This window comes from Pteropus medius, unplaced genomic scaffold (genome assembly GCF_902729225.1).
Source record: "Pteropus medius unplaced genomic scaffold, Ma_sr-lr_union100, whole genome shotgun sequence".
Classification (NCBI taxonomy): Eukaryota; Metazoa; Chordata; class Mammalia; order Chiroptera; family Pteropodidae; genus Pteropus; species Pteropus medius.
Window position 1 is genome coordinate 31,120,067 of NW_024340849.1, and position 23,388 is coordinate 31,143,454.

Below are 23,388 nucleotides of genomic sequence, written 5' to 3' on the forward strand. Positions count from 1 at the left end.
GGCCAGGCAGGGCAGAGTGAGCCGCAGTGGAAGGGGCAGGTCCGGCGGGATCCTTCTGAGCCGGGCGGCGGCGGCGGCGGCGGCGGCGGCGGAGGCGGCTGTCCCCGGCTGGCTGGCGCGCGGGTGGGATGTGGGCAGAGGGTCCCTTTCTCCTCAGCCCTAGAAGGTGCAATTACAGGTTAAGGACCTGGCGTATCGATTTCGCCTAGCCTTCCCCCATCCTGCCCTCCTCCGTCTAGATGTGGGCAGCTCAGACTTTTTGCAGAAGTAGTTCCAGGGCCAGGGGAGTGGGGCTGCCCGGGTGGGGGCTGCTGGGGGCTATACCCGGGGGGCTCGGAAGGAAGCTTCGGCTGCGGGCGACAACGCTGGGTGGGATGCAGGGAACCCCGTTGGGAACACGCCCTCGCCCCGTGGCCCCTCCCCCAACACCTGCCTGTTAACTTGAACTTCTCACAGTTACTTCAGTTAAAGCCACTGTACCTAATGCCCACGAGGGAGGACCGTGTACACGAATCCCTCCTGGCTCTTGCTCCAAATCCACCCCAGTGGCTCCACTCCTCCTTCCTCATCTTCCTCAGTGCCGCCCGGCAAGAAAAGGAGAGATACGCGTCTGAACTTCCGCGCCTTGAAATGCATAGCGGGGTGGGTGGGGGGGTGGCAAGGAGGATAGGGGGCCGTGGGTTTGGGGCCGGAGGGATTCTCCTGCCAGGTTTAAAGGCGTCTCCGGAAAATAAGCAAAACTGAGTGGTGACGGGGAAGCCAACAGTTTGCGAAGCAGGGAAGCAGGCAGGGCTGGGGTGAGGGAAATGAGCTAGAATTGATAAGGACAGCTCCCGCCTCTGCCGAGTCCACTGAGCTGGTCCTCACCGCGCTCCGCTGCACTTTCCCGGGAGAAGAAAGGGCTTTATCTGCTCTCTCAGACTGTTAGCCCAGGAGTTTCTCGGGGCAACACGGATAATCGAAGGAGTTCCCAGCTTTTGGAGGGTTAAGAATCACCCACCCGCACGGTAGTCGGGCCCCCTTTCCTATCCCCCAAAACTGGACCAACTGCGAAACTAAAAGCTGCAGGCACAAGTTGGCCGGGGATCTCCGCCGTCGGTGGCCTCTGCGCTCTCGGGGCACCCCTGGCTCCCCACTCCCTGGCCTTTTCCTTCATCCGGCCCGGCATGGACACAAGCCCACGAGGTGTCTCGGCCTCAGTCTGCACTTTGCCGTCGCTGCTGCCACCGCTGTCGCTGCCAAGAGCCGAGCCCGGGTGGTTTTAGGAAAGTGAGGGACGAAGTGTGTGGGCGGTGGCAAGAGTAGCAAGGAGCAGAAACGGCGCACGGACCCCAGACAGGGCCGTTCTGGTGGCGCTCACGGATCCGGCGCCTTCAAACCTCCCCCGTGGGGTCGGGGCCCGGAGGCGCGCCGGGCAGAAGCCAAGCTGAGCACTGATTGTTGTTCTTCGCTCTCCCCTCCCCTCCACACCCTTCCCCACCCCAGCCACCCACCCCTCCCACTACTCTTCTCCCTCCTCATCCCCCACCCCTGTCTGCCAGGCTGGAGGAGGGTTTAAAGCCAGGTGCGCGGAGTCAGCTCGCCATGTCCAGATCCGGGGACAGGACCTCAACCTTCGACCCCAGCCACAGCGACAACCTGCTGCACGGCCTCAACCTGCTGTGGAGGAAGCAGCTGTTTTGCGACGTGACCCTGACGGCCCAGGGCCAGCAGTTCCACTGCCACAAGGCCGTGCTGGCCTCCTGCTCGCAGTACTTCAGATCCCTCTTCTCCAGCCACCCCCCTCTCGGGGGAGGGGTCGGCGGCCAGGACGGCCTGGGAGCCCCCAAGGACCAGCAGCAGCAGCCGCAGCAGCAGCCGCCACAGCCACAGCAGCCGCCGCCACAGGAGGAGCCCGGGACTCCTTCCTCCTCCCCCGACGACAAGCTGCTGACCAGTCCCCGGGCCATCAACAACCTGGTGCTGCAGGGCTGCTCGTCCATTGGGCTGCGCCTGGTGCTCGAGTACCTCTACACGGCCAACGTGACCCTCTCCCTGGACACGGTGGAGGAGGTGCTGTCGGTCAGCAAGATCTTGCACATCCCCCAGGTCACCAAGCTCTGCGTACAGTTCCTCAACGACCAGATCTCGGTGCAGAACTACAAGCAGGTGTGCAAGATCGCAGCACTGCACGGCCTGGAGGAGACCAAGAAGCTGGCCAACAAGTACCTGGTGGAGGATGTGCTGCTGCTCAACTTTGAGGAGATGCGCGCCCTGCTGGACTCGCTGCCGCCCCCCGTGGAGTCAGAGCTGGCGCTCTTCCAGATGTCCGTGCTGTGGCTGGAGCACGACCGCGAGACCCGCATGCAGTACGCGCCCGACCTCATGAAGCGCCTCCGCTTCGCGCTCATCCCGGCCCCGGAGCTGGTGGAGCGGGTCCAGTCAGTGGATTTCATGCGCACCGACCCGGTCTGCCAGAAGCTGCTGCTGGACGCCATGAACTACCACCTGATGCCCTTCAGGCAGCACTGCAGGCAGAGCCTGGCCAGCAGGTAGGAGATAACAAAGAGGAGAGCTGGGGTGGGGGCGAGCCCATGAGGCCGGAGAGAGGGTGGGGGCAGGGAGGAGCGGGGAGAGGGCTGGGCTGGGCGGGAGGCTCTGGCAGGCTGAAAACAAACGCAAACAAACAATTCAGACTGTGTGGGGAAAGTTGATTTCATAGTCCCTGAAAGGTCAACAGACAACCGGCCTAATAGCATCCTTGAGCACTAGAAAGCCCATGTTCTCAATATCCCCAGAGCGAGAAGTATGAGGCTTGTGGACCGAAAGTGACAGGCAGGTGTGCCAAAGACCAGGGCAGTTAGAAGTGCAGCTCTGGAACCCTCTCTATCCAGTCCTCCCTCCAAATCTCAAAATGAGCTTGTTTAAGGAAGAGGTTTCTGCCATGAGAGAAGTTCCTACCCCACATCACCTCTTTCCTGCTTTGGGCCAGCAGAAATGCCTAGCCATGCTTAAAGAGGAAAGCTTTCATTCTTTCTGTCAGAAGCTCAAGTTATTTTTGTTTTTCAGTGCTTGGGATATGCTCCCTTTGGTGGTTAGAGCTCCAAATGCCATGTCTATTAAAATGCTACTGGAAATTCTGGCATCACATACCCAGGCAAACTTTTCTATCTTTGAAAAGCCTTTCCTTTTCACTTTTAAAAGAGCAAAGCAAAAGGTTTCAGGGTGTCAGAGTGAAAATGCCTAGTGGCTCCCATCTCAAAAGGGAGTAGCGCAATTGAAAATTGGAAGGAGGGGAGTCATCTAGTTCCAGTTAGGTCTGCGTGCCTGGTCAGAAGTCACAAAGAAATTGGGTAGTTGTTCTGGCTGTTGTTGATATTTGGAATCCGTCCCTTGTGTGTGTTGCAAATAGGATTTAATGTCAAAGGGGAGAGAGAAACAATGCCTTTTTAAAATGCTGCTGAGTTGGTTTTTTGTTTTTTTTTTTTAAAGACAAGACTGTAGGAATTGACGATCATGTTTTATTGGCTCCAATTTAAAAATCCTTTTTGATGAGCCTTAGCAGAGGATTGCTTTCTCTTTTTAGAAAAGAGAAGCATTATCTTCTCAGTTTCTCATGATAAAACACCATGATTCCAGATGCCAGGCAACCCCAGCCTAGTCCAGAATGTTACATTAGAAGGTACATGGTATAAAAACCCATCATGGCATTTTCCCATTCAGAAGGATTTCTAAACGATGGGGTTCACTTTGTGCAGCTTTATGGAACTAAATGTTTATTTTTTTTCCATTGTGATGTTTCTACCAGACCTAGCTAACTAAAGTTTTAAGAAATGGAAGATATTCTCTACAGTTGTTTAGGCAGCACTGATGTTCAGGTGAAGCCCACAGGGGCATAGGAAACCTTGAACTTAGAAGTCTTGTAAGTTGATTTTTTATATATTTGTGAGAGATGAGTTAATAAATTGTGATGTCAAAAGCTAACAGTAAGACAATAGCACAAGCAAGAACTCAAGCCCCTGTGTGCTTGAATAGTGAACACAGGAGTACAATGAGAACAAGAATGTGGAATATATTTTTATTTTGTAAGAGTTTTTGATTTGTCTAAACATCAAGATGGTAAGCTTTGTGTGATGGGTAAATGTCATCACACAATGGGCATTGGTGATTAATATTCTGTTATTTTAACTTTTATAACTTTTAAATGACCTACAAGTATACTTAATTTAGCATATATCATATATTTGCAAGATTCAGACAACACAGTTATAGACCTGAATGTACATTTATTCATATTTTTAAAAATATATACAACCTAGTATCAATTCAAAAACCCAGAAGGATAATAAAATTAAGATTTAACTTGTTCTAAGAGTAATTTGGGAAAATGAGCATTATAAATTTGAGCCAATAAATAAATTCTGAAGCCCTCCAAGCACTTTTATCTAATAAGTGTGTCCTAGGGTTCATTGTTACAAGAGTTGACTTTCAAAATGCAAAATCCATTTCCCACCTTAGTCTGAATTCAGTGCACCAGCTGGGGCCTGCTGGCTCTGTCCTAGTGGATGGCTGAGATACCACGCTGCCTGGCTCCGTGACGACACCTTCCAGCTTCACTGGGCCATATCATTTGAAGGATATGTAGTGGTGTCTGACCACTGAATGCTTACAAGTGTCATGGATGCTGCAAGAATCTGATACTTCTGCTTAGGAAGAGACTGGATTTTCCTTTAAAAGCGGAAGATACAGAAAATAGTTCACGTGAACCTATTGTTGATCTCAAAGTAACATAATTTAGATTTAGTTACATTATTGGTAACTATAGCATATTAATTTTTAGGGGCTAATATTCTAATTTTAATTCACAGAAAGAGTGCAAGAATAATCATCAAGTTCTTTAATGTAGGCAAAAATGCTGTGAGTTGCAATCAATGGCATTATAGTGACTTATTATAATGTCAGCATAATATAAAAATGTTCTTTCAGTCTTACATGTAGTTTAACAGAGAGATAAATGAATTAAGCAATTGTTTTTGCTATTGCATCGCTTTTATTGAAGGCCATTGAATGGAAGGGGATTGTATTTATTACTCTTTAGCCACCTGTAGTTCTTAAAGTCTAAATATGAAAGAGTTCCTCAAATCCAAAGGAGTTGGAAAATTAAAAATGACCAGTCTGTTGGAATAGAACAAAATATAAGCAAATAGAATAACTTCAGAGAGAACTTATTTTTTAAGAATATGTTATTTATAGAGAGATCTATTAATGTAATAAAACTTAAACATGTTTGTAAATATTAAGTAATTTTAAATTTTTCGTAAGTCTAGAAAGATAAAACAACTCAAGCATAAAGACTTTATCGATACCCAAAGTAATTTTTAATTTTTACTCTATTGCTTAGTCCTTTTTGAGTATGTCATTTATGCTCAGATTCATATTTTATTTTAGCAAACTAAGCATTAAGAAAAATAAATTTAAAAATAAAAGACTTATTTACATATATTTAAATATATACTTAACTAATTTAAAACAACAGGACTTTAGTAGACAAAACTTAAAATATTTTGAAGTCTTGTTTCTTAGTTATTTTCTTTTTATTTTATTACAAGAAGTACAAAACTTCTGGTATGAGTTCTTGAAAATGTTTCTGGAAAAGTCATTATTAAAGGATTATGAAGCATAAAAATTTAGTAAAGTGACATGACATACAATGTTTAGAATTTTAAGAAGTAAACATTGAATATTTAGAATTCTAAACATTGAATGTTTACAATATTAAGAAGTAAATATTAAGAAGATTATTAAATTTATCTTAAGTAACCCTAAAAGTTCCTTTTTTATTTGTATTTTTTTAATTTTAATGTGTAATTTAGTAATTGTCCCAAATAAATCAAATTGGACTAGATTAATTAACTTCTCCTTTACACTTTCATTTCACTTCACACAATATAACAGTTAAATAAATGCTTATTAAAAGTCGAAGAAATTAAGATTATAAAAAAGACTCAGCATTGTACATTACCAATATCTTTCTCAATCCATGATACTATTGTACATGACAAAAATCCACTGAACCTTCTCCAGGAAAACACTTGTAGTAGAAATGCATTAATGAAAATGATTACATTTTTTAAAACATTTAACCACCAGCTGTTACAGTCCTGTGTACAGTTTTGTATTACAGTATGGTTTTTAAGATATTATATTTTATAGAAGATAGAACATTACCTTGTAAGGATTTCACTTTCTACAAAACAGTCTATTTAAATATTTCACATAAATTCATGTAAAAATCTTTTTAAAACCCCAGGGGTGCTTATTATCTATTTGCTAAAATGACTTGCAATAATTAAAAAGCAGTTAGAATTTCTAATACAGTTTTGATTCCTGGCTTTGGTGTTTAGAAAGTATTTCTTTAAATGTAAGACAGTATTTTCTATTGGTTCACTTTCTAAGAACTGAATAACAACCAAACAAAACAAACTAATCTTGTATTCATGCATTCTCTAAATTGTTACTTCCCTTTATACCAATTTGATACCCTCAGATTAGAAGTTGTTAAGCAGTTAGATTTTGTATCAGAAGTTACTCAGCCATTCACAATACAATTTGTTTATTATCTGAAACAGGACCATTGATTACAAAATTATATCACAGGCTTGGGAGACAAATAGTTATATCCTATAATCAAAAGGCAATTAGAGTGGATATTAGCTCATTGTATGGGCTTACTGTAAAGGACTTACTGACAAAAGTGGACATGTTCGAATTTTAATTCATGCTTATATTTTTTCCCTATATTTAGAAATATTTTGAAGTTATTCATTATCTTAGCTAATTTCTAAGTATCCCAATTTTCTTAACATAAAAAGGCAGTAAAAAATGTTACTTTATTTACAACAGCTACTTCATACCAGGTGATGTTCGAAGCATTTTACAAATGTTAATGTATTTAATGCCTATAATAGTCTAAGTGATAGGTACCATTATTAGCCTCATTTTATAGATAGGAAGACAGATGCACAGAGAAGTTAAGCATTTTGCCCATGGTTGCACAGCTGTTAAGCGATGGAGCCTAAGTCTGAGCCGAGACTCTTCAGTCTGTGTTCTCATCCACAGTGTTTTGCTTCTTGTTATGAGCCTCTCATAAGTGTACATGTAAGATATAATCTGGTGATTGTGCTAAAAGTTACATGTACACTTCTTTTTTGAGAGAAACCTGGGAAGGTTAAATATTAGTATATCTGACTTTAAAAGAAGTTAAGGAGAGGTATTCTTCTAGGCCTAGGGTTGGCATTTTTTGTTCGTTTGTTTGGTTGGTTTTTTGTTTTTTGTTTTGTTTTCCGTGAAAGGTCAAATGGTAATTATTTTAGACATGATCTCTGTTGAAACTATTCGGTTCTTCCTTGGTAGCACAAAAACAGCCACGGACAACACATAAATGAATGGGCATGGCTGTGTGACAGTAAAACATCATTTGTGGACACTGAAATTTCATATGTTTCACATGTTATGAAATATTATTCTACTTTTGATTTTTTTCAATGAGTTAAGAGTGTAAAAACCATCCTGTGAGTGTAATCTGTATAAAAATAGGAGGCAGGCTGCATTTGTTCTGTGAGTCACACTTTGCCAACCCTCTTTCTTGGCATTTAGGAGACATCAATAAACAAAATGGACACAAAATTTTGTCCTTATTCTAGTGGAAAGAATCCCATTGGTCTTCGTCCTTCCACTTGGAAAGAATTCAAGTCTAAATAATTCCTCCATGCCAAATTAGAATTTCAACTTTTCATAATAAGACATAAGAATTAATATAGCAATCCCAGAGAGATAAATAATGATTAAATAAAACAGTGAATGAGTTGCTCAACTACCATAGATTGGTCATCATTCAAAGAGGGTTAAATATCATTTCTATGGTATTTTAATAATCTCCATTTGGAAATCAGGGTAGTCAGGTATATTTAACCTATTGCTTTCTGAGATTGATGTACATATATTCAGCAAATTGATCTAGGCATATAAATAAACATGTGAACAACTATTTTTCTAAATGCCAACCTGTATCTCCAGCTGCTTTAATGAAAGGGAATGTGTTGTCAGCACTCCTGACTTCTGAGTGAATCAGATGGATTGAGTACAGTATGTCTACAGAAGCTCCAGCCTTCTTCAACGTGTGTAACCTCTGAAAGAGCACTCATGCAGTTGTAGGTTTGGCCTATGTGTTTATCTCCCTCATCAGATAGTGACTACTCTGAATATTTGTAATCAAAACACTTAACTCATTGCCCGACCTCGATCCAAAAATGTGAGTTCGATATGAATTGGTATTGGTCTTAAATACAATTAAGTTCAGCACTTAGGATCTGGCTCAGTTTAGTGTGAGCAGAAAGCCAAAATTCCTTCCTACTGGTGTATCTTACTTAGTTATTAGTCCTAAGATTAAGGGGCTAAATAATGAGGTTGCTGAGATTTGTCCCTATGATACTGATTTACTAAAAAACAGAATGAGCCAATATATTTTAAATAAATCAATAAAAATGAGAATTTCCAGCTTAACCATGAAAAAATGATTGTGAAAATAAAACAAACACAAAGCCTTGAAGCTTGGATTTGAAGGTTTTCTCCCCCTCTAGGTTTCTGTGCCCTCAAGTACTACAGAAATCTAGGGGGGCAGGGGAATCACCCTTATTTCTGTGAAGACAATAGAAAGCTATTCATGTGAGTAATACTTACAGGTGATAAATACAACAGGTAGCAGCCAGAATTACCAAAATGCCTGTGTTTTTTAATAACACAAAATAAGATTAATTGGATATTTATTCTGTTTATATTTTCTTTCAAGAAAACCATTTTAACAATTGTTGCACCGTAAATGTTTATGCCTTCTGTCATTCATTTAGAATTTCAGAAAATATATTTATTGTCATGTCCTTTCCATTAACTTCCAAGATAATTCATGATGCATGAATTACTGCTGATGATTGCTTTAAAACAAAACAAATAAACACTATTATGATAGGGCAGGAGAGTGAGTTAACTAGGGAAAGGACACTCAATTGTAACATAGATGATACAGTAAATATGTCCATTTTACTGTAAACATCAGAAGGGCTTATATATTCACAAATAATATTAATGAAAATAGGGTTAGAACTGTTTGCAATATTAGAAGCAAAAAGGTACTAGAGAAAGCATACCATAGTGAAGAAATGAAAATAGTGGATATTTATGATGTGAAGAAAGAAAATAAATCACAAGGAAGTGAAAAGAGAAGTAAAACAAGCAATAAGGAAAATGCAAGGAAATATGGGAAATCTCAAAAAAATTATTAAGAGATAATCTTAATAATTTTAATGTGAAAAAGAAAAAGAACTAGCAGTAGAGGAGGGTGGACAAGGAAAGTCTAGAGCTTGAGAATAGGCATTCAGTATTTTTTTTGGACAAATAGTTACAAATTTAGAAGCTTTTAAATCACAACATACCCAACTTATATAATTTACAGAATTAAAGACAGAGTTCCATTAAAAAGAAAAAAAGTCAGTCTTTAAAAGAAAAAGTGTTTCTACAAGAAAGAAAGGTCAGTTGTGGTACCTTCACTCCTATAATTTGATTCAGTTCAATAATTATATATTCGTATTCTGAGTTAATCAAGATGTTTCATAAAAAACCTCTTTGTTCTTGTGCTAAATGCACAATTTTCAGGAGTGTCAGGATTCAAAGGAGACAACCTGTTATGCCAACAAGAGATGAAAATATTACTGCATTCTTTGTAAAATCATCTTGATTCTCAGGATAATTGGAGCTTGCAGCAGACCTGAGAAGCAAGGGAACCTTCACAACCTTGGGTAGTTTTTCTAAACCATGCCCATGACCAAGTTCATGGTGGGAACTTGGGGTGACGCATTGCAATTTGCCACTAACAAGAAATTCTTCTGTGGAATATCCCCCACATTTGTATTGAACATATATAATGCTCTAGGCTCTATGCTAGGTTCTGAGATACAGAGCTGAACAAGACAGACAATTTCTTGACTTCATGTGGTTTATAGTATAAGGAAAAAGAGTAAATAATTATACAAATTAATCATACTGGTAACACGTGTTATAGATTAGAAAAGTGCCATGGGCTGGGATGCCATATAACACAGTGTATAACCTTGTCCGAGTGGACAATGAAGACTTTCTTTACAAAAGAGGTTTAAGATGAGCCTTGAAAGATCAGATATCCAAGTAATGAGTCTAGGGGAAAGGCAGGGTAAGGTATGCAAATGGGGAAAGCACAAGCTGAGAGACCAGAACTTGCATGAGCTCCTAGATAGGAAAGAGTTTGGTACCTTCCAGGAAATGACAGGTGTGTGTGGCTAGAGATTACACAGAAGAAGTTGTAGGTTCTAGTAAGGATTATCCACTACATGGATGAATTCCATAGTGGAAAAAAATCAACATGTTTTTGACTTGAACGGAGAAAATAAGCAATACTATGGTGGAAACACTGCTGCCTTTGAAATTATAAACCTAAATATGTTTTTTAGCTCCACTTAGCTGAGTCCCGCATCAGTAAAAGGGGTTAATAATTGTAGTTCTACTTGCAAGCATTTTGGTCAGGATCAGCTGAGATAATGAAAAACTATATAAACTGAAAATGTTCTTTAAAATTAATTTTATTATTAATTTAAAAAACATATTAAGCAAAATGTACCTGAATACATGTTTGCCTATCAAGAAAACTCTTGAACATATCTGTGATTTCACTGATAGCACAGAATTCATCAGAGACTTTTAAAACCAGAAGAATGAAGTTGAAAGGACCCGAAGGTGAACACAAGGACATCAGAAGGAAGTGGGAAAATTAGAATTTCTGACTGTCCTCAGCAATTCATATTTAATTCTTCAAAGGGAAAATGATGGCCTTTTTAGCTATGAAAGTCTTTCACTTCTTCCTTTCATCGAGAAGAGCCCTTCTTCTTTTTAATCTCATAAACTCAAGTTTCTCAGCTTCGTTTTCTGCTGCTTCCAGAGCCTCTCACATATGTCTGGTTCTCTGCATCCAGTGCGGCTGCGAGTGGGTTGGTAAATTCCACCTGTGCAGGGACTCTGAACTTCCTCAGCTCAGCTGGGCCACCGTATGGAGACTGGCTCACTGGAGGCTGCAGAGAAGTGAACTGAAGAATTACAGTCAGTTTCACTTCCCTGCCTTATGTGCCTTCAGGTGCCTCTGAAGACAGGCAAGGCCAGTGAAATGGAGAGGAGGAGGAAGAGAGAAAACACCAACATTAGAGAGAAAGAGTCCTTGAAAATGTGGAGGCATTGCTGAAAAATGTGGGTAGATGGATGGATGTGTGTGTGTGCGTGTGTGCGTGTGTGTGTGCATGTGTGTGTATCCACAGTTAATGTGTATGTCGTTGAGTGCCAGCTTTAAATTTTCTGTACAGTGACTTCTGAGATGTGTTTTTGTCAGCTAGAGGTCTATGTTGTATGTGGAGGTGGGGCGGGATATTCAACAATATCCTATAGGCTGACACTTAGTGAGGAATTATTGGCTTGGAAGAGTCAATTTTTCATCAAAAAGAAAATAGTCATATTTGTAAATCTTACTTAGAACAAAGCAGCAATGTCTGGCCCTGATTTTTAGCATCCCTCACAACTAAAAACACCAGAACATCCTGGGCAAATGGAAAGGATTAGAATAGGGAATGTAAAATCTGTGAGTCAAAGAGGGAAACTTTGAAGGAAAAACTTTAATGCTTTAAAGATACATACTAGTACCTCATATTTATTAACAGGGGTTCATTGATACAGTGAGGGATTCCAGCCAATATTGGTGTATTATAGAGACAAAAGTATGTGCCTCATAGCACAGACCAATTTGGTGGATTGGTTACTATGACAACTGTACCGCTACTGTCAGTGGCAATCCTTGTAATCGCCCTGTCTTAAGGTTTTCACAAGTGCTCACTCCAAAATGACATTAGTTGGTAGAGACTACAAAGTAAAGATAGGCTATATAGAGATAGAAATAGATATAGATATGTGAATGAGAGAGAGAGAGAATATGGCATAATTGAAGGTACAAATAAAAAGTTTGTTATAATGCAAATATCTTAAACAGTTCTATTGCACAGTAATTAAGACCTAAAATTCAGACAGATGTGAGTCAGATACCACCTTGACCATGTACAAGCTGGCTCTCCCTGGGTAATTTAATTAACCTATTTTTTTTTCAGATTGTTTATCTATAAAATGTACACAATGCCCATCTCATTAGGGCAATTCTGAATGTTGGAAGAATAATGTACAATAATTAACATAGAGCCTGGCTGTGAATTCTTAATCAATAGATTTTACTTTTATAAGAATAGTTCTATTTATACCCTTTTTGCCATTTTGTTCACTTGTTAGGACGCCTAATTCCACACAATATGTTCATTCTAGAGCTAGATTCTCATAGCTTGAGTGTCAGGTGCTGCTCTGATAGTGATGATGTTTCTGCTGGCAGTGTCTATTTTATGCACCTTTGAGTGAACTATAGAGCTTAGACCAGTCACGGAGTCTGTTCATGTCAGCAAGTGGAAAAGTTAGAAAAACTGTGGTGGATTTACATTAGACAGCTTTAATGAGATATAATTTACATTCCATTCAATTAACCCATTTAAAATGTATAATTCAGTGGTTTTTAGTATATTCACAGAGTTGTGCAGCCATCTTCACAATCAATTTTAGGCCATTATTATCACCCCCCCCCCGCCCCCCAGCAAAAGACCCCATACCTGTTAGCAATCAGCCTCCATCTGCTCCCTAACCTCCACAGCCTAGGCAAACCACTCATCTGCTTTCTGTCTTCATAGATCCATAGATTTGCTTGTTCTGGACATTTCATATAAATGGAACCATATAATATATGGTATTTTTGATAGGCTTCTTTCATGTAGCATAATCTTTTCGAAGTTCATTCACATTGTAGCATGTAGTACTTCATTCCTTTTTATGGCTAAATAGCATTCAATTGTATGGATATACCACATTTTATTTATTCATCAGTTAATGGACATTTGGGTTGTTTCCACTTTTTGATATTATGAATAATGCTACTGCGGACACTCACGTACAAGTTTTTGTGTGGACATAATTTTAATTTCTTTCGGGTGTGTACTTAGGAGTAGAATGGCTGGGACATGTGATATTCCATTAACATTGAACAAATGTTTAACCTTTTGAGGAACTGTCGGATTATTTTCCAAAGCAGCTGCACCATTTTGTATTCTCACCAGCAGTGTATAATTTCTCCATATTCTTTCTTACACTTACTGTCAGTCTGTTTGACTATAGCCATCCTAATGCGTATGAAGTACTATCTCATTGTGGTTTGCATTTCACTAATAACTAATGATGTTGAGCATCTTTTTGTGAGTTTATTGGCCACTTGTGTTTTCTTAAATATATATTCAAATCCTTTGGCCATTTTTTAGTTTTTTTGTTGTTATTGTTCCCTCTTTCTTATTGACTTGTGAGAGTCTTTCAAGCCTTTTTAGAAGGGCTTCTTGTGGTTTCTAGGTCACAGCTTCCTTAAGAATTGGGGGTTCTGTTTGACAAAATGAAAATAAAATCCATACAGATGTACAATATAAAATTCTCTAGATACTTTTATATGGCACATGTCTATTATTAAAAATCTTGTTTACGGCCATGCCACCCTGCACAAGCCCAATCCCATCTGATCTCAGAAGCTAAGCAGAGTGGGGCCTGGTTAGTACTTGGATGGGAGACCACCTAGGAAGACCAGGTGCTACAGGCATAAAAAATATTTTTAAAATAAGGGATTTTAAGCTGACAAGGTCCTTGTAATCTGTGAGTCAACCAAGGGTTGCCTCACCGAAAAAAATAAATAAGTAAATCTTGGTATTTGGTGTGGCAAAGGAAAACATCTGTGTTGAGTCTGGTGTTTGTTTTCTTCTTTGTGTGATTATCTAGGCTTTATGTTGACTTAGGCATTATATTTCTTAAGCGATAGTCTGGACTTGGTTTAGCAAATCGTCTACTCAAGGGAAAAAAACTCATTATTCAAGTTATTTACTTAAACATTCTTAAAGGCACATAAAGGATTTTTAATCAAACTATGTTTATACAACAATTGTTTTAGGGATACGAGGTGAAATTCTTTGACTGCCAAGACAGTGATAACTCGTAAGAACCATAGCAGCAGCAGAAGAATATGTCAAAAGAAAACAAACCTGAAAAACGGACATTCTCAGTTGAAAGGGAATACAAAGCATTTCTTATGGGGTTCAGCAGGAAACAGCCAAGTCCAGGATTTTCAGTCATGGCTGAGATTCAGCTGAGGTCTTCACTACATATATCACCAGGGCAGTTTCTGATGTGGAAAAGCTAAATTCATAATCAGAATAAGTTGTCTGGTTTTATCTCCTTTTTGTTACAGTATCCTTGCAGATTTTTTAGGGACAAGAAAAAACATCTGCAGCTCTTAATAGCAAATTACTTTTACTACTCTTAGGTTAGGCACTATTACTTCATAACTATTGCTTTGAGTGTGTGGGTATGGAAGAATGTTTTTGCAAATCATTTTCTAAGCTTAATGTTTATGCTTCTATTTTTTTTTTTTATGAATCTCTTTGAACAATCAAATTCTTGCTTTCCGTTAAAAGATTTACTTCTCTATTACATAACAAAGACGACTCCAGGCCACCATCATAGATCTGAGTGTAAAATGGTAGATATTTTAACATGGATTTCTTTTCTGGATTTTCAAGGAGTCAAAATGTTATCAAAAGTATGTGATAATTTTATAGTTTTTACCTACTACCGACAGATCCCAAGAGCAGATAATCTGTATAAATTAGTCTTGTGTGTGTAGACCGCGGGCATCTTCTTCCTTTGGTGAAAGCTGTGGTCACATAAACTACCGCATTCCAGACAGTCACTTCAGAACCCCTAGAAGCCTAGCAAACTTCAGCTGTCACTCAGACATTCTTATATTCAAAATTTGGAAAGAGAGAAAGCAGACAAAGTAAAACTGAAATTTTAAACACCATTCTAACATACTCAAGCAAATTCAAGGTTTGTGATTTCTCCAGAGTTAGGAAGCGGCCAACTAAACCAGCAGCAAGTAGTCTAAGTAAATCTTCATTCCAAGAAAGGGGCACCCCCTGTATAGGAAGGAGCCTTCCATCAGGCTACTCAAATTGAGAACCCAAAAAAATAGTGTTTTGACCAAGAAAGAATAATCACACCTCAGACAGATGTTTCTGGAGAATGTTTTACATTTTTTTTTTTTTTTTTTTATGGCAAGGAAACTTTAGAGTCTCGGAGCATAAGAAACATTGAAAATTTCTGAAAGCACAAAGAAATTCATGTCTATAGATTTATGGACACTAATTAGAGTCGGCCACAAAAGCTTATGAAAACACTTCTCTCCATTAGCTGTATCTGTTTTTATCCCTCCTAGTTGCCCTTCCTCCACTGGAACATTGTTAGCCGTTAACATTTACTGCATAGGTACAGTAGCTGAGCACCAAACAGGAGTAGATCAGGAGTCTGCCTTCCCAAATTATAAGTTCTCCATACTAAGGGTAGTTGGTAACCTGCTATAAAGTATAGCTGTTATGTGGTGAAAATTAGGAAGCCTCTTTCTCAAAGCAGTCATGCAAGTTTAATCATAGAAGATTCATTCTCAAGTGTCAATTCCCAAAAGTGAGTGTAAAGACTCATTGGTCTTTTTTTGCCCTACTTTCTTCTTGTCTGGACAGTTCTGTTAAGGAGGGCCATATTAGTCTCCTTGAGCTGCCATTACAGAATAACACAGATTGGGTGGGTTAAACAACAGAATCTTTTTTTATCACAGTTCTGAAGGTTGGAAGTCCAAGATCAAAGTGCCAGCAGGGTTGGTTTCTGGTGATACCTTTCTTTCTGGCTTGCAGACAGCCACCTTCTCTCTCTATCCTCACGTGGCCTTTCCTCTGTGTACATTGGGCAAGGGCGGCGGGGCGGGGTGGGGGGTGTGCAATTTGGTGTTTCTTGCCTCTTTCTCTTCTTATTGGGACATCAGTCCTTATAACCTCATTTAACCTTAAATTACCTCTTCATGGCCTTATTTCCAAATACAGTCACATTGGGGGTTAGGGCTTCAACATATGAATTTGGGGGAGACAGTTCGGTTCACAACAAGAGCAAGAACAGGACACAAAGAATCAGGAAACAAGTTAGGAAAACTAACTGGAATGTTATTTCTCAACTAGATTTATATAGGTAAAGTTATATAGGCCATTGAGCAATTATCCAAGTCAGCAATGTATTAATAGCTCTTCCAGTAATACAAACGTCCTCTTTCCTCAGTCCCAGGAAATCTTTCCTAAATCAATAATTCTCTTAAGAATCAAACATGGAGCTTTTTAATAAAACATACCTTCCCCAGCCCTTCCCACAGAGATTCTAAATAAATTAGATCTGGAATGCAGACCTAGGAACCTGCATATTTAGCAATATCCCTGGAAGTTTTGCTACTGGTGGTTTTTAAACCACACTTTGAAAATCATGGAACTAAATAAATAATTGCTTGTTTTCCAATTTGCTACATCTCTATAGAAAATGGGACAAAATACTGATAGCAATTTACCAAAAGATAAGTTTGAAGAAAATTTGTTGCAAAATTAAAAGAAATCTGATTAACTGACATGAGAATAAAAGAAATGAATTATAGGGAAAGTTATTGGAATTTCCAGACTCTAGGCATTTATTCCCTGATGATGAAATTTGGGTACCTGGTGCACTGGAGAATTTTCAGAATAATTCAAGCCCCACAGTATAGTGTTCAAAATTTGGCATCAAAAAGAATGTGGTAAATTTTCCCAGAATAATTTGTTTCTGCCTGTCAAAGATCTGATGATGGAAAAGGATATTGTCATGGATTGACTGGGTGGGTCTTGGGGGCTTCTACAAATGCTCTTCTTGGGAGGACATTGGAGGTTGTCCTAGACCCTGCAGAGCCCTTGAAACTAAGGTTTACTTTAGCATTTAGCCCCTCCAGGGTTGGCAAAGCAGCAAAGAACAGAAAGAACTGGCTCCCCGTGGGGAGGGAGAGTGAAAAAGGAGGCAGATAAGAGATTCCTATTTCACCCACAGCAGCAGGGTGTCCCTAAGCTGGATCCCACAAGCCACACTTCATTGTCTCCACAGCACACACCCCAGGCTTGCCTCAGTCCTTCATTGCTTATCTCCCCCCAAATAAGGGTAACCTTCTTCATTTACCTTAACCCCAGGATGGTTTCATAGAATTATTCTTCTCCTAAAAATAAACTCTAGCCCATTTAGAAGCTTTCACCTGAAATCCCCTTTTATTGAAGATGGACACCTATTTGTTGCCATGAATATTCCAGGAGAAATTTGGAGTAATATATTCCGTTACTAACTAACTTTTCTCACTATTTCCCTGCATGGCCACTCCTGCAGTGACTCTCCAACTGGAAACAGCCTGCCTGGCAGGAGGCTGGCTCTAGTTCCTCAGAGCAAGCTTCCGAGTTTCCCTATCAGAAATCTCTCCCTGGAGTTTGAGTAATGGATAAAATTGGGCTATAGACCATCAGGTGGGGTCTGGCCATGATTCCCCTCAGCAACATCTTGAATGGCTGAACTTCTTCCTTTGGAATGTGATTTTGTTAAAATACTCATTTTTGCTGTTATGTCCTAGAGCCTCAGAGACAAATAATTTTAGCAGCGTATGTTATATCCTAAAGTTGAATTTTCAACATTATTCTATATTCTTATATCTTTCTGTATTTTTTTCTTTTTCTTGTACTAAAGTTTCCTCAGGTCAGGAAGTCACTCATCTCTTCAAAAAGCTGGCCAGATGGGAGGGAGGGAGGCGGGGAGGGAGAGAGAGGATTCTCAGTAATGAGATTGGTTCTCATGAGGCAGCATAGTCTAATAATCGGGCTTTATTAGGAGTTTAAATGCAGGCATTACTTATGAGTTCATCACTAACATGAGAGTGGTACTTTATCTCCTTCTGTCACTAGGCTACCCAGAGCTGGAATGGCTCCTTTGTGACAGGCTGCACAGAACCACTTCTCTCTTGAACAAGGAGAAGTGCGTGCTTCTATCACACAAAAGTTGCTTGTTCGGTAGTGAGCATGTGTGCTCTCGAGCCGTGAGCCCCTGCATCCCACTTGCAGGCAGAGGAATTAGTCTAAGAGGTAATACTTGCCACACAACTTCCTCACAGGGGTGTGGGGAGGATTAATGAGATGCTATTTCCATTGCAATTTATGTTCTTCAGGAAAAGGTACTAAGTACTAGATATTAGAATTAGGGATTATATAGGTAATCAAGCAAAGGAGATATTTGACTGATTCTAGTCACTAAAGGAAGCTTTAATCTGGGAGGTGGGGAAGGAAAAATGCAGTGAGTATAATGTTAGCTGGAAGCCATTGTCCCTTATGAAGCAAAAGACCAAGAATGGAGTGTGAAGGGCTATGTACAGTATAAATATAGACCCATTCTGGCTCTTGAGGCTTATAATTTAAGTCTTGGGGAAGCTGACATTTCGTGGATTCAGATGAAAACCTTAAGGCTTTTTTTTTGTTTTGTTTTGTTTTGTCATTTCTGCCTCTGCCATCATTAGCCAGTCGACAGGTTTGGGGACCAGAGGAATGTTGCAAAAGTGTAGGCAAACTGACCCCATCCATGTGCTAGGGGGCACAGTAACATTCTGGAATTAGTACATATCATGGAAGAATTGTGGAAACCCTCATGTGCTACAAGGGCTGGGGTGAGGAGTGAAGGGGCGGGAAGATGGTTAATTACAATTGCCATGGGCAAAGCTACAGTCAATAAAGATGGTGATCTTCTCATAGTTAAACACATAAGTAGCAGAGTTGGAATGTAACTAGGTTTTCAGAGGTTCCCTTTTTAAAGTCTTTGTTTCTTCCATTTATTATAGTGTGTCCGCAACTATGGTTTACCTACCAGTGGTTGGATGTAAGACAATTTCAGATGGTACATGAGAAACCATTTTTAAATTTATTTTAATAGGTTAGGTGCTGCATATTTTACTATATTACTATATTTAACATGCATGGTTCATAAATATAATTGCTTAGAACAATGATTCTCAATACTGGTTGCACATTAGAATCACACAGAAAGCTTTCAAAAAACACCAGTGATGGTTCTCACACTAGGTTATTAAATCAGAATCTCTAAGACGTGCCTTCCTCTTAGCTATATTTTATAAAAAGCTCAACAAGTGACTCTAAAGAGCAAATAGCATTGGGAAACCCTAGAATAGACTGAGATTAAGCATTTTTTCAGTAAGCAGATTTATAAAATATTAAGTAAATAATATCATAGCATGTGGATATGGCACATATCACGAAGGTCCTATATTGAACAAATAACTGAAATTTGGTTCCCTCTATCATGGGTAGTTCCCATTCTATGAGACAACACTGATCCCGAAGAACAATGAGAAAACCAGAGATATCCAAGGAAAATTATAGATGTGGGACTGTGACAACAGCAAGACTAATTATTTGGTCATGCTCACGTAGGAATAAAAGACAGAGGGATTTGGGGCAGGGCAGAGTAAAGGTAGCAGGTTAGATTGGAGGTTAGTCAATAACTCAATTACTCAATATATTACCCTCTGACTCTTTCACCTTATAGTTCAGAAATGTGTCTTTTCCTCATTTCCTTTTGCCTTCTGATGGCGCCGCCACCACACTCACTGACTGGACCATTTTTAAGGTCCAGTCAGTGAGTGTGGTGGCGGCGCCATCAGAAGGATGATAAAAAAAAGACGATAAAGAATCTAGAATGACATGTTCCTCGTCGGTGAGATTACCAGTGACTCTGACTCCTTTCACCCATTCGTGTTTTTATTCATCATTTCTTCATTCATACAGGAAGCATTTATTGAGCACCTACTATATTGCTTTTAAGTATAGTCAGAACATTTCTCGGTAAATACGCATTGTCTTTATAATATGATCAAACAAATCTTAAAGTTATTTTTATTTTAGAAAAACTAAATAATGTATATGACTGACCGTTCTGTAGTCACAACACAGCCAGACTCAAGGTGGGAGGAAAACAAGAAGCTGAGGCATTTTCAGCCACACCTGAGAATCTCAGTAGGGTTGGGTGGAAAGCCTTAGAGGTATTTCTTCTGTGAAATGGAGGAAATGAAATCCCTCCGAAGGCACTAGAAAAGGTGCCTAAGCCCTTTTCCCTCTATTCTTTCATCTGTTAAATGGGGATAATGATACTTTGTGTTTACCTACCTCAGAGAGGCATTATCAGGTCTATTTAAAGGCTCTTCTCATGAAAGCTGCCGTGTAATTACCAAGAGTAGCTATGATAAAGAAACCTAAATACAACAGCAAATCATCTGGAACAAATTCTCGAGGGGGTTTACTTCTCTGGAAAAACTGAAGAACCTTTTAGCAGCTCTCCTCGGAGGACTTTTAGGTACCATTCTAGCTAGCTGGAAGTTTAGGGAAAGCTAGCTGCTTTTCAAAGTCTCCTCTTTGCTGATCGCTTGAGATCTTTCTCCCGCTTACTTTCTCTCCACAGCCTAAACAGTTTCCGTCTGAAGTTCCTCTTTCAAGAGTTTTCAGAAACTTGATTTTAACTCAGAACTCTTTTATCTACGAAAGGAATCTCAAGCAAGTCATTTACCTATGAAAGAGAAATAGAGAGAGAGAGGCAGAGAAAGAAGGGAGGTTATAATTTGGGGAAAATATGCATTGTATAGATGATAGGAAATGAGAACTTCTTTAATAACTTTGAAAAAGAAGATTGAAGTAATAGATCGTTAATGTCAGGCTCTGCAGAAATTCGTTGGACAAACTATTTAGGGTATATGAGATGGGAGCAGGAGCACAGAAGGCAAGGACACCACTGCTAGGACAGCTCAAGAGAGAGCCAAGCCAGCCGAATCAGGCTAATGGCGGTGTGGTTAGAATAAAGAGATAGACTGAAGAAAGAAACATCATATAGAATCTTGGCAACACATTGAACATAGCAAGAAAATGGAAAAAAAGTCAAGATTACCATGAAATTTGATAATGAATATCCTAAGTTTTGGTGACTTCCTTAAGAGACAGAGAAGGCAGCCAAGACAATGAGTAGGTTGAATTTATGAATGAGATCTGGATCAATATCATTATAGAAAGCCAGTGGTTTTATATTTTCATGAAAGTTGTTTATGTAGTAAATATTCTGGCTATTTATAAACCTATGTGCAACTTATGGTATCTGAAAGGCTTCTCAGCGATAACAGAAAATGCCAAATTTCAAAGATTGATTTTCAAGAGTGACTTACAAAGTTAATAATTATGCATAATAATAATTGTTATCATTTGTCAATTGATTATTATGGCAACGACATAAATATTTTCTATATGCAACCCAGATGTCAGCTAGTGGCTTCCTAGATCTGATAAAGACCTGACAAAATTATTACAAAACCCTGCAATCCTATGTCCTATGAAAATCTAAAACTAATGCTGATGTGCAGATCTCTGGGGGTTTGCATCTTCCTGGCTCTTCCTACCTCCCAGATCACTACCACACATGGCTGCTATACCACCAGATGTGAAATTGTCCATTTACTTGCTGCTCATTTAAAATACTAAGCCATCACAGGTTTAGTAAAGTCCACTGAAATTGGAAAGTCATGGGAAAGAGTCATTACTTCTAACAATCTTCTCTATCCTCCCCCTACTGGATTATGTTGGGAGCATCACATTTTATTTCCCTTCGTTATGCAGAGACATTCATCTTTCAAGGCATCGGCTGCACAAAGTGCCTTTTATTCGTCGAAGAAGGTAGTTTTGTTTACATGTAGCAACCATTTCTTTTCCCATCATGCTTAGGAGAGTTCGTTTAACCCTCAAAACATTCCCACTTTACAGATGAGGCAACTGAGGCTTAAAGAGGTTCAATACCAGCCCAAGGAAATAAACATGAAGTGGTAGAAAGAGAATTTAAGTCCATTGGCTGGCTGGCTCTTAAAATTAACTCAGCCTTTGAAAGATAGGATAAATACTTATCTATACCAGTTTACCTTGTCACTTCAAAACAGCTTAGTTTTTTCATAAAAACTTTGTATTTCAAAATAAAGTCATACTCTCCTAAACACTGCATAGGGGGATTTACAGAGTAAAAATCCAAGCAATTTAGTATCATTTCAGAGAGACAGAGTTAGGATAATTAAAATATCTAAACAATGGAAATTCAACTTTATTATTTTTAAGTAATAAAACTCAGATGGGGACATAGGCCACTCACTTGCCAAACCTGCAAATTACGCAAAAGAATAATAGCTAATACTGATGTCAGTGGCAAGAGGAGTAGGAAGAGAAGGAGGAGGATAGTTAGCATTTATTTAGCACTGTTATAAACGCTTTACATATCTTATTTCTTTTAATCCTGAAAAAAAAAGCTATGCCTTAGGTCTATTGTTACCTCTATTTTACAAATAAGGTTAAAGAGAGCAAAGAGGCTACCCCAAGGTCACTAATCTCAGAAAAGCTGAAGGCAGCTGTCTCACCCTAGTTGTGAGTCTTTCACCCTTAGCAACCAGGCTGTCCTGCTTCAAGAGTCATGATGTTTTTAATAGATGTCTCTACTACGATGAAAGTAAGAGCCATTAAAAATAGTCATGCATTTTATCTTTAAAATATTTAACTAGAGGAAATATAGGATAAGGAAATGTGGCTTGAAAATACTTGGTTTAAAAAAAAAAAAATCTATATTTGTAGTCAGTTGGAAGCCTAACAGGAACCCAGCCAGCATTGCACTGGCACTGCTGCTGGAAGACTATTGTGATTTTAGAAAGCCTTAAAAAATGGTATATTTCCTATCACATATAGCATTTGTTATATTGTGTGCAATTCTGACCTTCACATTTTTAAAAGGGAAATTGAAAGTCTAAAAATACTCAAAAGAGGTGAACAAGATGGTAAGAAGATGGTAAGGGAAATGGAAACTTGTTCATAAAGAAGTGAAGAATTTCAACATAGGAAAGACAAGACATATGGCAACTGTCTTCCAATATTTGAAGTGCTGCCATGACACGGAGACAGGAACTTGCCTTTTTACTCTGGAAGTCTTAGGTAGATTTTCAACTCAAAATAAGGAGGAAAAATATATCTAACATAACTGTTCAACAGCTTTCTATAACAGAGTGGATTTAAAAAACTAAGGTTCATTTCATTATAAACTTCCAACTTGACAAGAATACTTTTTTAAAAAATTGTTAAAAGGACTTCTACATTATGTAGAGAACCAGATCAAATCAGTGGCTTCAAGTCTGGCTATGTTAGAATCAACTGGAAGACTCTGAAATTATTGATTTTTAAGACCTCATCCCATTGACTCATAATCTCT

At 39.4% G+C, this 23,388-nt stretch overlaps 1 protein-coding gene and 1 pseudogene across 3 annotated transcripts in view; both read left to right on the plus strand.

The window, feature by feature from the left end:
- The window catches only part of KLHL14 (kelch like family member 14), a 113,607-nt gene that overhangs the window by 21,968 nt on the left and 68,251 nt on the right, over positions 1-23,388 (plus strand). For 2 of the 3 annotated variants that reach the window (XM_039843783.1, XM_039843775.1), the window contains exon 2: positions 1,542-2,531. In XM_039843783.1, the coding sequence (XP_039699717.1) occupies positions 1,585-2,531 (947 nt within the window). In that variant the 5' untranslated portion in view covers positions 1,542-1,584. Of the gene's footprint in view, positions 1-671; positions 1,008-1,541; positions 2,532-23,388 lie in introns of those variants that run through there. The other variant, XM_039843793.1, reaches the window with a different exon arrangement.
- On the plus strand, positions 13,659-13,777 carry LOC120590360 (uncharacterized; annotated as a pseudogene).